Source organism: Brassica rapa, chromosome A03, assembly GCF_000309985.2.
Source record: "Brassica rapa cultivar Chiifu-401-42 chromosome A03, CAAS_Brap_v3.01, whole genome shotgun sequence".
Classification (NCBI taxonomy): Eukaryota; Viridiplantae; Streptophyta; class Magnoliopsida; order Brassicales; family Brassicaceae; genus Brassica; species Brassica rapa.
Genome location: NC_024797.2, coordinates 19,795,891 through 19,808,964, shown reverse-complemented (window position 1 = coordinate 19,808,964; position 13,074 = coordinate 19,795,891). Strand labels below are relative to the sequence as shown.

Below are 13,074 nucleotides of genomic sequence, written 5' to 3'. Positions count from 1 at the left end.
TTAACATTAAAAATATATACCACTTATGTTCTGAAACAATAATTTATGTATAGAAATGTGAAAACAAACACCCGTGCGGTTGCACGGGTCAAAATCTAGTTTTTGTTAATAGGGATGAGTTTGGGTCAAATCCTAATCTCCCCGAGACCTAGAATCAGCCGATGCTAATACATGATGATATGATATTCTTCTCGATGAAAATCGAATTAAAAACACAGTAGATCCACTCTTTCCACTAAACCATTAGTCTAACGAGTAACGACCGTTGATTAAAGTCAATCATTCTACTAGCCAAATTCTAAGACTTCAACAACATTTGTGAACGCAATAGCCGAATATAGTTATTTTGACATCTAACTAGTTATATAATGTGGTAAAGGAAATTAGTGGAAGAAAATGTAGGTCCAGCAAAAGAAAAAAAATTACTGGATGTAATTCCAAATAAATTTGTTTCCAATGGTTTTATGGTCAACATGCAAGCATCATATCTTGCCTTTATCTTTATATTCCATTGATAGTGGACGAGTTGAAATTGTTTTTTTGCCTGGTCTTTTAACAAGGAAAAAAAATCCCCTCAAACAAAATTATATTCACCGTTTAAGTTGGTCACCTATGAAATTTTTAAATACTAAAAATATCTGGATTTTTTTATAAACTTTAATTATTAATTTAGATTTCCGCATAGGATGATCATAACAAAAACTTACTTTATTCATAAAAACATCGTAGGTTTGGTTTTTATATATGATGATTCACAATATTAAATATATTATAGTGTAGATTATTCAAAATTTTAAGATACTTATACTGTTAATATATTTTATGTTTGTATTAAAAAATAATATAGTATTCATATTTCTTATAGAAGGCAAATACTTAAAAGATAGCACAAACAAACTGTTTTTTATGTTAATAAGAAAAAGATATGTTAACTAAAAAAATGTTTAGAATCGACGTTATTATTCTAGATATATAACATTTTTAATTCAATCGTAGAAATCAACCAAGTGATGTTTAAGCGCTAACTTTCTTATATCATTTTAACTACGCAAACATGGTCGAGTGATATGACATGCTTTGAAAAGTGTTAAGCACTCTGGATTCGAAACCTACTATCTTAAGTATACTTGTTTGACCAGGTGACATGAATATCTAATTCCTATTACAAACAGCCGGATCTGTTTGGAGCCAGTGGACAAATCCCTAAAGAATTACTCGGTTGGACCTCAGTCCACTAAACACCCTTGATTATTCAAAAACAAATTATTATATCAGAGCTAAATAATTTCAAAAAGTGAGATAACCCAATATACCAAAATATAAATAACGAAACCAATCAAAATATGAACAATTAAATTAACCTATTATTATGATTTATTAAAACCCTGAATTCAGATTTTCCCGTGCTCATGCACGGATACAAACGTTTACTTAATGTTTAAATTATAACAATTCATGAATATTTTTTTTTTCCTTTCTTTATAATGATTAAATTAGTTTGTAGTTTATTACTGCAATGCCAATGCCTACTGAGGAAAGAGTAATGCAAAAATATTATATTTGAAATCACATTTTAATTAAGATGGGAACATGAAGATATTTATACAATTTTTTTTGTCATACATACAAATTACAAAATTACTTAAAACCTATAAACAAACAAAAACAAATATTTTTTTCATTTTTTCAATATTATAACTTATTTATTTTGAATCGAATATACAAAGTTCAGGTTAAAAATAGTATAATATACTGATAGTTCGAGCCAAATCGAATCGGATAACTGATTAATTAGATGAAACATATATAATACCTGTAAGAACCAGGATATTCGATAGGTATCCCACCCCCATTGACCCGTATTGGTATTAGTTGAACTTTCGATTAGTAGCCACCACCATTGACCCGTAGTGGTATTAGTTGAACTTTGGATTGGTAGCCACCCCCATTGACCCATACTGGTATTAGTTGAACTTTGAAGATACAGGTCTGTTTTTTAAGTTATTTTTCAATAAAAGTTATGGTCAGTTGTCTTGTTGCCTAAGTCTCCTGTCACACTTGTAAAATTGAGAGTTTCTCAATCTCGCTAGCAGATTAGTTGTTGGGTACCAGATCCAGAGGCAAAATGGACTCACCGCACTCGAATTTGCTAGCTGCTGCTGACCCACCTCCGGTGACCGACGAACAAAATCGTGATGATGTCCCAATCGAGAAAGCAGAGAAGCCCAGGACTTTTCCCTTTCCGTTGTCTGAAGAAACAGATGGTAATGACGACGACGTTGATGACCTAATCAAGGGCTCGAGCAAGCTTAGCTTAGAGCATAAAAAATCATCTCTTCCTCCTCTTCCTCCTCGAGCATGTGAGAGAAGATGTGAACTAATAGATTCTTAATTGGCTTTTTCGTCTTTGTAAACTAACGTTGGTTTTTTTTTTTTTTGAGTTAGTATCAAAATGGTCTACTCAACATCCAAACTTGTGCAAGCACAAGGCAACGGATTCGCTCAAACCCAGAAAACACGTTAGCACTTTTTATTTTATTATCAGGCCATAATCATTGATGCCTATACTGCTGTGTTGATGACATGTGTTGTTGATATTGAAAACAGGAGGAAGTGGAGATTACTAAGCGTAAGAGTTCAAAGAACATGTTCAAATCAGAAAAGGAGTTTTTTGAATTAATGCTCAAGTATCAACGAGTCATTTCTGAAAGAGATTCTGGTAAAAAATTAGGAAACCAGTTTTTATTGTCACGTCCGTTGTTCTATGCTCTTGAGAGCCAGCAAGTCATTTGTTTTTTTTTCCGCTTTATTTATCTAAGCTATTACTGTCCGTGACAAGCTTGAGTCACTTTGTAGAGAGTTACAACGCCAAAACAAAATGTTGATGGTACATTCTTTTCTTCTTCTTTTTTGTGTACTCTAATTGGTTTGCCTTATAGAGTGTCTTGTTGTTCCCTTGTACAACAGGAAGAATGCAAGCGGGTGTCGACTGAGGAACAGACTTTAAGATCAGATTTGTCGACCAAGTTCCAGGAAGCAATTAACGTAGTTGAACTGTCACACAAGCAACCGTGAAAAGACAAAACACATGATAAAATAACGATCCACGTATGTGATAGATTGATTATATAGTTTGCATAATTCAATAAAATATAAACCGTGTTGTGACAGAACATCTAAGACAATAATTACGATACAATATGAAGAAAATTTTCAGACCTCACAAACTCATTGCAAATGCTCAGGCGCGTAAAACGCTCTCTGCATGTGCTCTCTCTCTTTCTCATTCTCAATTGTATATACACACACACCAACCACATAGTTTCATGTCTCTCTCTTTTTATTTATACTATATGCATTGAAGACATATCAATGGGGAACTGCCTGGGACACAACAATGACCTTAGCGGAAAAGAGAAAGATAATCTCGAGACCGAGCGGCCGGTTGAGTTATTTGAAGAAGGTAAAATGAGTAATATTAAGGAAGAAGAGAGGGAAAGCTCAACAGAAAGAGAGTCAAACGTGGTGAGGATTAAAGTTGTGGTGACAAAAGAAGAACTAAGACAAATCTTGGGTCACACGAAAGGTATCAACATCTCCAGGGCTTATGAAGAAGACAAAGAACTAAGTGATGAAAGTTGGAGTCCCACGTTAGAAAGCATTCCTGAAAATCATTATTGAAACTAATCATATTTATATTTAACTAAGATTATCCAATGTTGTCTCAGAAGCATTGGCTCTCTTTCTTTCTTTCTTTCTTTTTAACTTTTGTTTCCTTGTGTGTTTTCTAGGATGTATTGTGCTTTCTGTTTTTTTTTTTTTGTGTTTGTGCACTAACTTATATATGTCATTTTGTGTCGTATTATATACGCATAAATTAATGAATTGTGGCATTTTAAATATGCGATTGAAATGTCAGGACCTCTTATCTATAAGGAAGTATCTCAGTGTTTTTGTCAGTCGATTAGAACCCGAATGTAGAACTTCAGATAAGGTCATTAGAGCTTCACCATGTTTCCAAAAGGATTATTGCATGAGTGTATAAGCTTAGGGGGCATCATTTTTTTTTGTCGTCAACTTTACAGATTCATATAGACTCTGTAAACCAAGCCGGAAGATATTGATCCATGTGAACGACGAAAGACGGCTGAATCCTAACACTGCGTGCTAGGCTATCCGCCTTTGTATTCTGTGCTCTTGGTACATGGACGATCTCTAATTGTAGGAAACTTGCTCTCAGACTTTTGATGTCTTCCAAATAACTTGCAAACGCTGGCCACTCTTCTAAAATATTAATTTATGAGAATTCAAAAGCTCTATAATTAGTTGTTACGACAAGTGACCTATAAAAGTTACAGATGACAAAATGAGCCATCTTTAGAAAAATATTGAGTCAATCAATACTCATTTATTTTCCAGGAATTAAAGTCGTTTTTAAATTAATATGATTCAAAAACAAACGGATAAAATTAAGCGGGAGCAATGAAAGGCCCATTTTTATAAACAGACAAAATGGGTTTTTCAGTGGGAGCGTAGTAATAATATCAGTAGCAAATTCAGTGGAATCGGAGTAGGGCTTGTGTAGAAGCCTTTGCTTATATTGGACAACTCGATCAGTTCTTCATAGAGAAGCACCATTGTGAGCAGCTTGCTTGTTTCGTGGATAAGAGCTTGGCTTAAAAGCATAATGGCATTGCAGAGTTGCTAGAAATTCTTGGAAGTATAATCAATGGTTTTGCTTTGCCTTTAAAAGAAGAGCACAAGTTCTTCCTTGTCCGTGCTTTGGTTCCTCTCCACAAGGCTAAATGGGCATCGGTTTATGATAGGTCCCAGTTAGAGCAATCAATGTTGTTCAAAACAAGAACAAGAACACTTTGGTTTTCAAAGACAAGTTTACTGCAATTTTTTCTCTTCTCTCCTTCATTTAACGTAAGCTGATCTTAAATACAAAATAGATTAACTAACCAATACTTCAACTTGGGCAACTAACACATCCACTAATTAAGGAAACAAAAATCCCACTAAACATCGAATAAATAAAGATAAACTATTGAAACTATTGATTTGATCTTGGTGAAGTTGGCCACGTCATCTTCTTCTCCATGTTGTATCTCATCAGTTTATCACCAACAGCTTTGTTATTGTATAGTTCAGTTTGTAGAGAAAGACTCATACTGTTATTAGAGAGCCTTGTGAAGTATTGTCCTATGATGAATAGCTCAAAGGAAGTAATGTTTCTTGGTGAGTTAGAAGAAGTCTTGGAAGCAACTCAAGACGTTGAGTTTAAACTTGTATGGTCTCTTTACTCCGACAACTTGCTCTATGCATCAACAGTTAACATTTTCAGGTTCAGACATCATAACTCTGTGTTTCTCTCGTAAGTTGTTACCTATAAGGAAGTTGTGTCTTTGTGTTTGTTAGGTTGCTGAAAGAGCATTGTTTCTATGTAACACGCGTGGACATTGGACCAAGCTGCTCAGAGTCTGACTCTAAACGTTAGAAAAGTATTTTGCGACTTGGACCAAGTTCTCTTCGATTAGTGTTTAGTCAAATTCCAAGTAGAAGAAGAGGATAAAACAGAGGTTAAAGCGAAACGGAAAAGAACGTGGAAGCGGTCAGAAGATTTGGCGGATAAGGCAGTGATGGTCCCAAGACTTGTGTCCTCAGTCAATCTTGCAAGCATATTTGAGTCTACAGGTAGTAGTTGAAGAAACTGGCAGATTCAGATTTTGAGTTGTTAACCTAAAGCAATCTGGACCGGTTGTAATCAATAAGAGAGGGGTGTGAAGTTATCTCAATTCTCATCAGTGAATACTTTTGTTAACAACTTTTTGGTTTGTTTTTGAGTTTTTCTTCCGGTAACGTATGTACTGTAAGAAACTATAGGGATCGGATATGGTTTTTGAGAGTCATCTGTATAAATATTTTTTTAATCAAACATTTTGGATCAAACTAAACCAAAGAAAATAATCCAATCTTGTTACCAGATCAAACCGACAAAAGAAAGCAAACCAGTTAGAAATGCGATTCTTCAGAATCAACCCTTCAATTCTTCACATGTATTCTAAAAATCTGAACTGAAACCAAACCGAACATTATGTCCCATAAACCGAAAATATGAAAACTTATAAGAAACGAACCGAAACCTGGATTGGACACAGCTAATTTTAAAACCTGGTTAAAGATAAACCAAGCTCATAGGTGTGAGTTATGTTGGTTTTGTGTGAACAACTGAAATATATTATGTTTTGTGGGGAAGCTTGTTAACAGGAGATTGCACAGCTACATCCCAGTCCAAGATATATTGTGGTTGCTCTATCCACGCTGCTTTTGTTAACCAGGAATTGGGACGTGTGTAACTTCCAAACCGATAATCTTGTCAACCTTACGGCCGGTAGAGTTTGCGGTTTGCTATTTATAGAAATGATTTTCTAGGGGGTGGGGATTTCACTTAAAATTTATTTAATGCTTCAGTATGTATGTATATTCCCACGTCACCAGTTGACATTTTTATAAATTTCTATAATAAATTTGTCAAGTTCGACGTCGACAATCTCAGCATCTTACGGCAATGATTGATTGATTGTACTGAAATGAATCAGATTTTCTCTTCTTTTTCTTTCAAGTATTAAAAATTTTGAAATTGTGACGGATATTCTTTCCAGGCTAGAATAAGTCTGCCATAATGTTGTGAACATAATGATCATTTCATTTTATGTGTTATTTTCATAAACAATTGTGTATTACAGATACTAAGACCACAGTTAAATGTAGTTTCCTAAGCAGCCCAGATATGAAGATGATACTCAATAATTATAAATTGATATGAAATAATGATAATTCAATTATTATGAGATTACAATCTTAATACATGATACATACTTCCTCCTGCTCATAAAAACCGTCACTTTAACATTTTTTTCTTATTACAAAAAATGTTATTCTCGAAATTCAATGCAACTTTTATCCAAAATTTATGTTCTAACCTCGATTACTATTATTAATTTTTCTCTATAGCTATTACTAATTGTAGTTATTAAGGATACAAATGAATTTTACTCAATTTTTTTAATTAAAGTAGGCAGGGCCACTAGGGTCCTCGGGTTCGGATCTCCTCGGATCCGGATCTTTCGAGTCTTAGATATTAAGATCTTTTAGGATAACTAAAATTTGCTAAGTCAGGTTCAGTTCGGATCATGTCGGGTCCGGATCGATTATGATCTTAGATAGTTAGACCTAATAGGGTAATTAGAATTTTTTATTTTGAGTTTGGTTCGGTTCTAGATCGGGTTCGGTTCGGATCCAATCTAAAAAATATCTGAAACACACAAAAATACCTGAAAATATTTAAATACTTGAAAAATATCTAATATTTTTATCTAAAATCTGACCAAAGACATGAAAATACCCAAAATTTTATTTGATTATCCGAATTATTTTGAAAATCTAAAGTATACCCGAAACCCAAAACTATACCCTAAAACTCAAATCTAAAACTTAAAAAATACCCATAATACCAAAAAATATATTGAAACATCCATATATACCTAATAGATACCTGAAGTCGGGTATTCCGGATATCCCATCGGATCTCAAATTTGGGTCGGGTCGGTCCAAGGCCCGCAGGTCCTCCACGATAAGGCTCAATAGAGTAAAAAGATCGGTTCAGTTCCTATCCAAACTGGGATTTTTTGGGTTAGTTTTGGATCAGATCTTCGGATCGAGATCAAATGTCCATGCATAAATCAAAGTGAAGAGTCAAAATGACACTTTTTAATAAACAGAGTAAATATAAAATTAGTTTTCTTTCATTGCTATTTAAATTCTGAAACATACTACAAGGATTTGATATTGATGATCGAAAAATTCCATGTATGATCAAACTTCTCAATAGGGCTGAAAGAAATAACATTGGTACAACATATATTTCAATCCTTCCAAATTTCCTACCTACTTCGGGTTTAGAATGAAATTGTTGATTCATTAAGTAGATCTGCAAAATCATTTTATAAAGATCTTTTTATGTTGATTGTTCTATAATTCAAGAATAACTCTTTGTATGAGTGGTAGTATGTCTTTTGATGTTTAAAAAGTTTATTTGTTGTAAAATTATTATAATAATATTTTTTATAATTTGTAATAAAATAACAAATAAACGTCATAAAGCAAAATCTGAATCTCTTAAATTTTTTTCTCTACCAGGCCAATCAAATCATAGTAAATACTTTCTTTATTAGAAAAGACAAAAGAATGACGATATACATTGATTTGTTTCAACAACATATATAAATTCGGTAATTATCTTCTTTTTTTTGCCGTCGGTAATTATCTTATCTATATACGTTTCTGTTCCGTTTTCATTGTTTGTAACTATTAACGAATTAAAAACACAGGTTTAATTGAAATAATACAAGATCAAAATCATTCTTCAAACGGTGATTTTCTTTTTGACAATTTGTTTCAACTTTTTGAAAGCCGATGAATAAAAAAAGAAAGAACCGGGGAATTAATAAATATCGAAAAACGTTAAACAAGAGCCGACGTCAGAAAAAAGGGAAAACATAAAATATAGCCGTTATGAACATGTTAACGTGGCATGAACTATAAGTCGAAGTAGTCATCGCAGTCCCCTTAAAATTTATTTTTAAGAATCGGTTTTAGAAGTTGGTTTGCTAAGACCCTACTCTACGAACTTCATTAATCATCTTCTAACGTTTTATAACCATTTGTAATTTTTTTAAAAGAAACTGAAAAGGAAACAGTAACGGACATTGTATATATAATTATATTTATCGTCACGAACATTTGAAACAACAAAACAATTCATTTTTTCTTTAAATTATTTAACAAAAATAACTTTTTCCAGGTGACACATGCTGAACTAATTTAATACTATCATTTATTGATTTTACTAGTAACACCCAAAACGTAAGAATCAGCAGAGATCTGAGTAGAGTTGAATCTTGGATATATTTCCCACAAAATAAAAACACATATAGAAAATAATCTGTCATTCTAGTTTTATTAATGATTTTATTTCTTCTTCTGATCCAAGACCCTTCTCCTTCTTCTTATTCAACAGAGTCTGCAGTTTCGTCTTCGTCGTTTCCATCCTCAACTTTGTTTGACTTCACTGAAACAAACAACAATCCGAGATTCGTCGCTAAGTTCTTGAGAAGGTAAATAAAGTTAATCTCAATTAAGTTTTCCAGTTGATTCAAGATCTTTAGATTTATGCTAAAATTTTGATTGTTTGAGTAGTTTTTGATTTTTGTTCTCGTTGTTTTTTGTTCTCGTTGTTAATATTTTGGTTTTCGATATTGTTTTAGTTCATAGTTTTACAAAAGAATTTTGGAGGGTGACTTATTTCAAAGTATTGTAACAATTTTTTAAACAAAAATACGTATAGATTTACATCCTTTTACCACTAAAAAGTGCACGAGCATGTGTTTTGATTGTTATCTAAAAAAGAAAAAGATATATAAATTATTTGCTTTAAATTATTATATTTTCTGACAAAATATATTTTTACTGAAAAATATAAAAATCTGGATTCTGGTTTTCCATTAAAATTTATTAATACACTCAAAAACTAGTTTTTTTTGTTTTGTTGAATATTTTTTTAATCGAAATCATGAATGACAATAAAACAAATCTCTCAAAAAGAAAAACTATAATAAAAAAACCACAACCAACATAAAACCATTTCTTTGTATTATATGAATCAGTCCTTGGATTGCAAGAAACCCGAGTAAAGCTCTTAACTCTTTTCTCAAAGCTCTTAAACCTCGTCGTTGTTATCTGTGTATTTTACTGTCAGGAAGATTGTTCATTCTTGAAAGTCATGGCTACACTAAGCGATATTGGAGTTGCAGCAGCCATCAACATTCTAACTGCATTCGCTTTCTTCATCGCCTTTGCTATCCTTAGGCTTCAACCTGTTAATGACAGAGTTTATTTCCCTAAATGGTATCTCAAGGGTTTAAGGAGTAGCCCCATTAAAACAGGTGGCTTGGCCAGCAAGTTTGTCAATTTGGATTTTCGATCTTACATCAAATTCTTGAACTGGATGCCACAAGCACTGAGAATGCCAGAGCCTGAGCTCATCGACCACGCAGGATTGGATTCTGTCGTCTATCTGAGGATTTACTTACTAGGGTATACATACATATCACTCAAAAGTCAAAACCCTTTTCTTGAAATATGTTTGATAGTTCAAGATTATGATCATTGTGGGTTTGTAGTGCAGGTTGAAGATTTTTTTCCCAATAGCATGTCTTGCTTTCACGGTAATGGTGCCTGTTAACTGGACCAACACGACGTTGGATAAGTTACAGAACCTAACTTTCAGTGACATTGATAAACTCTCTATATCAAATATACCAAATGGATCATCAAGGTATAAAGATTATTCAGTGAATTTGATTTTTTTTTTTATATATATTGTCATTGATTATATTCTATGATCATATATGTAACAGGTTTTGGGTGCATTTATGTATGGCTTATGTGATTACTTTCTGGACATGCTTTGTCTTAAAACGAGAGTACAAGAATATTGGTTCCATGAGGCTACAGTTTCTTGCTTCTGATCAAAGGAGACCTGACCAGTTTACAGTTAAACACAAATTCTCAATCACTTGGTCTATTCTGTTGTACATTTTTAATATTAAATGCCTTTTGTTTTTGATTAATCTAGGTCCTGGTGAGGAACATTCCTCCAGATCCTGATGAATCAGTTAGTGAGCTTGTTGAGCATTTCTTTAAAGTCAATCATCCAGATTACTACCTCACTTACCAGGTTACAATTTTGATCTGACTCATGATGATCCGTTTTGGATTCTTGTTTTTGGTTTGCTTCATCTTCTGGTTTAACAAAACAGGCTGTCTACAACGCAAACAAGCTGTCTGAATTGGTTCAGAAGAGGAAGAAATGTCAGAACTGGCTTGATTACTACCAAAACAAACACTCTAGGAATCCATCTAAAAGGCCTATGATCAAGGTAACTGAAAGTAATCTTTAATCTTATCTTTCATTGAATATTTAATGTAACCCTTCTACTACCATGATCCAGGTGGGTTTTCTTGGCTGTTGGGGTGAAGAAGTTGATGCAATCGACTGCTACACCGAAAAAATCGAGGGCCTAACAAGAAAAGTAAAGCCCCCCCTATCCAAACTCATTGTGTCTGATCACCTTGTTGCCTTCATAATCACACTTTACAATGATGTTTTTAGATAAGTGAAGAGAAGGAGAAAGTAACAAGCAGCACAAAGTCACTAGTCCCTGCAGCTTTTGTATCTTTCAAAAGGCGTTGGGGCGCAGTTGTTTGCGCTCAAACTCAACAATCAAGAAACCCAACAGAGTGGCTTACAGAATGGGCTCCAGAGCCAAGAGACATCTACTGGGACAATCTTGCATTGCCTTATGTCCACCTCACTATCAGAAGACTAGTGATAGCCGTCTCTTTCTTCTTCCTCACTTTCTTCTTCATGATCCCAATAGCATTCGTGCAGACACTAGCCAACATTGAAGGCATTGAGAAGGCTGTTCCGTTCTTGAAACCTCTCATCGAAATGTAATAACAATCTCACACACCTTAACTCTCTCTTCCTTTTACTTGTTGATGTTAAATCTTTGTCTTGTGGACAGGAAAGCTATTAAGTCGTTTATCCAAGGCTTCCTCCCCGGTATAGCATTGAAGATCTTCCTAATTGTCCTCCCTAGCATACTGATGTTCATGTCGAAATTCGAAGGCTTCATAAGTAAATCTTCACTAGAGAGAAGATGTGCAAGCAGGTACTACATGTTCCAGTTCATAAACGTTTTCCTCTGCAGCATTATCGCCGGTACTGCACTTCAACAGCTTGACAGCTTCTTGAACCAATCTGCAACCGAGATCCCAAAGACTATCGGTGTGTCGATACCGATGAAAGCCACTTTCTTTATAACCTACATAATGGTGGACGGGTGGGCTGGTGTTGCTGGAGAGATACTGAGGCTGAAGCCGTTGGTGATATATCATCTCAAGAACTTCTTTCTTGTGAAAACTGAGAAAGATAGAGAAGAAGCAATGGATCCTGGAACTATAGGGTTCAACACCGGTGAACCGCAGATACAACTCTACTTCATACTTGGTCTTGTTTACGCTGCTGTTAGCCCTATTCTCCTTCCTTTCATCCTTGTCTTCTTCGCCTTAGCTTATGTTGTTTACCGTCATCAGGTCTGCTTTCTAAACCCTATCTCAAGCTCAAGAAACTAAGATCTTTAACTTAGCTTTGTTTCTTCGTTTGTAGATTATAAATGTGTATAACCAAGAGTATGAGAGTGCTGGAGCGTTCTGGCCTGATGTTCATAGACGTGTAGTGATTGCTTTGATCGTGTCTCAGCTTCTTTTAATGGGATTACTTAGCACAAAACATGCATCTCGTTCGACTCCATTGCTTTTCATACTTCCTGTGTTAACCATAGGGTTCCACAGATTCTGCAAAGGACGTTATGAACCGGTTTTTGTCAGATACCCATTACAGGTTTAGTAGTTAGTGTCTCTTCTCCTTTCTTTTGTGTGTTTGGTCTTGACTTGATGATGTCTTTTTTTGTTCGTAGGATGCAATGGTTAAAGATACCTTGGAACGCACGAAAGAACCGAATTTAAACTTGAAAACGTTTCTTCAAAACGCGTATGTGCATCCAGTGTTTAAGGCGGCGGATAATGTAAAGGATGAGATGGTTGTGGAGGAGCCGAGGGCTGATCAGACGCCGGATTTAGTGGCTACTAAACGCAGTTCAAAGAGACATACTAGTGGCTCATCTTTTGAAACCTATTGACAAGTTTTTTGATGAGATTTGTTTAATGGTATTTTTTAACAGATGTTTTTTATAGGTTTTTGGAAGAAGTTTTTTTCCAAATTTATTTTCTTTTCTTTTTGTCTTATCATTAAATATCTTTAAAAGTCAGTGTATAGATGAAGAATTGATTGATCAAAGAGCAATACAAAAAAATGTTTGCGGTAAGACTTTGGTCAACAATATAAAAAAAAAAACTCGTGAATAATCTTGTGATCAAAGTAATAAT

General features: G+C 34.2%; 2 protein-coding genes across 4 annotated transcripts; both read left to right on the top strand.

The window, feature by feature from the left end:
• The first annotated feature begins 90 nt into the window (after positions 1-90).
• On the top strand, positions 91-3,902 carry LOC103859917 (beta-taxilin). Of its 3 annotated transcripts, XM_009137516.3 has the most exons (6): positions 91-2,360; positions 2,446-2,519; positions 2,608-2,719; positions 2,820-2,887; positions 2,968-3,108; positions 3,365-3,902. In XM_009137516.3, the coding sequence occupies exon 6, from the start codon at positions 3,373-3,375 to the stop codon at positions 3,679-3,681; it is 309 nt and encodes a 102-aa protein (XP_009135764.2). In that variant the 5' UTR covers positions 91-2,360; positions 2,446-2,519; positions 2,608-2,719; positions 2,820-2,887; positions 2,968-3,108; positions 3,365-3,372; the 3' UTR covers positions 3,682-3,902. The 3 variants fall into 3 exon arrangements, with proteins under 3 accessions (XP_009135764.2, XP_033144235.1, XP_033144234.1); XM_033288344.1 differs by having other exon boundaries at positions 2,968-3,902; XM_033288343.1 differs by lacking the exon at positions 3,365-3,902 and having other exon boundaries at positions 125-2,360; positions 2,968-3,223.
• An 855-nt stretch (positions 3,903-4,757) lies between these two features.
• LOC103859916 (CSC1-like protein At3g21620) lies at positions 4,758-13,013 on the top strand. The gene is made up of 11 exons (XM_009137513.3): positions 4,758-9,179; positions 9,821-10,158; positions 10,250-10,399; positions 10,482-10,617; positions 10,700-10,801; positions 10,884-11,003; positions 11,076-11,156; positions 11,237-11,577; positions 11,652-12,222; positions 12,296-12,529; positions 12,606-13,013. The coding sequence occupies exons 2-11, from the start codon at positions 9,845-9,847 to the stop codon at positions 12,825-12,827; spliced, it is 2,271 nt and encodes a 756-aa protein (XP_009135761.2). The 5' UTR covers positions 4,758-9,179; positions 9,821-9,844; the 3' UTR covers positions 12,828-13,013.
• The last annotated feature ends 61 nt before the right edge of the window (positions 13,014-13,074 follow it).

Excerpts from the sequence above, each read along its gene's own strand:
- LOC103859916 (XM_009137513.3), top strand. The coding sequence starts at position 9,845 with ATGGCTACACTAAGCGATATTGGAGTTGCAGCAGCCATCAACATTCTA. Across the intron at positions 10,802-10,883 it reads ATTACTACCTCACTTACCAG|GCTGTCTACAACGCAAACAA; the intron begins GTTACAATTTTG and ends TTAACAAAACAG. Across the intron at positions 11,578-11,651 it reads TTGAAACCTCTCATCGAAAT|GAAAGCTATTAAGTCGTTTA; the intron begins GTAATAACAATC and ends TCTTGTGGACAG.
- LOC103859917 (XM_033288343.1), top strand. The coding sequence starts at position 2,126 with ATGGACTCACCGCACTCGAATTTGCTAGCTGCTGCTGACCCACCTCCG. Across the intron at positions 2,361-2,445 it reads TCCTCTTCCTCCTCGAGCAT|TATCAAAATGGTCTACTCAA; the intron begins GTGAGAGAAGAT and ends TTTTTGAGTTAG. Across the intron at positions 2,520-2,607 it reads CGCTCAAACCCAGAAAACAC|GAGGAAGTGGAGATTACTAA; the intron begins GTTAGCACTTTT and ends TATTGAAAACAG.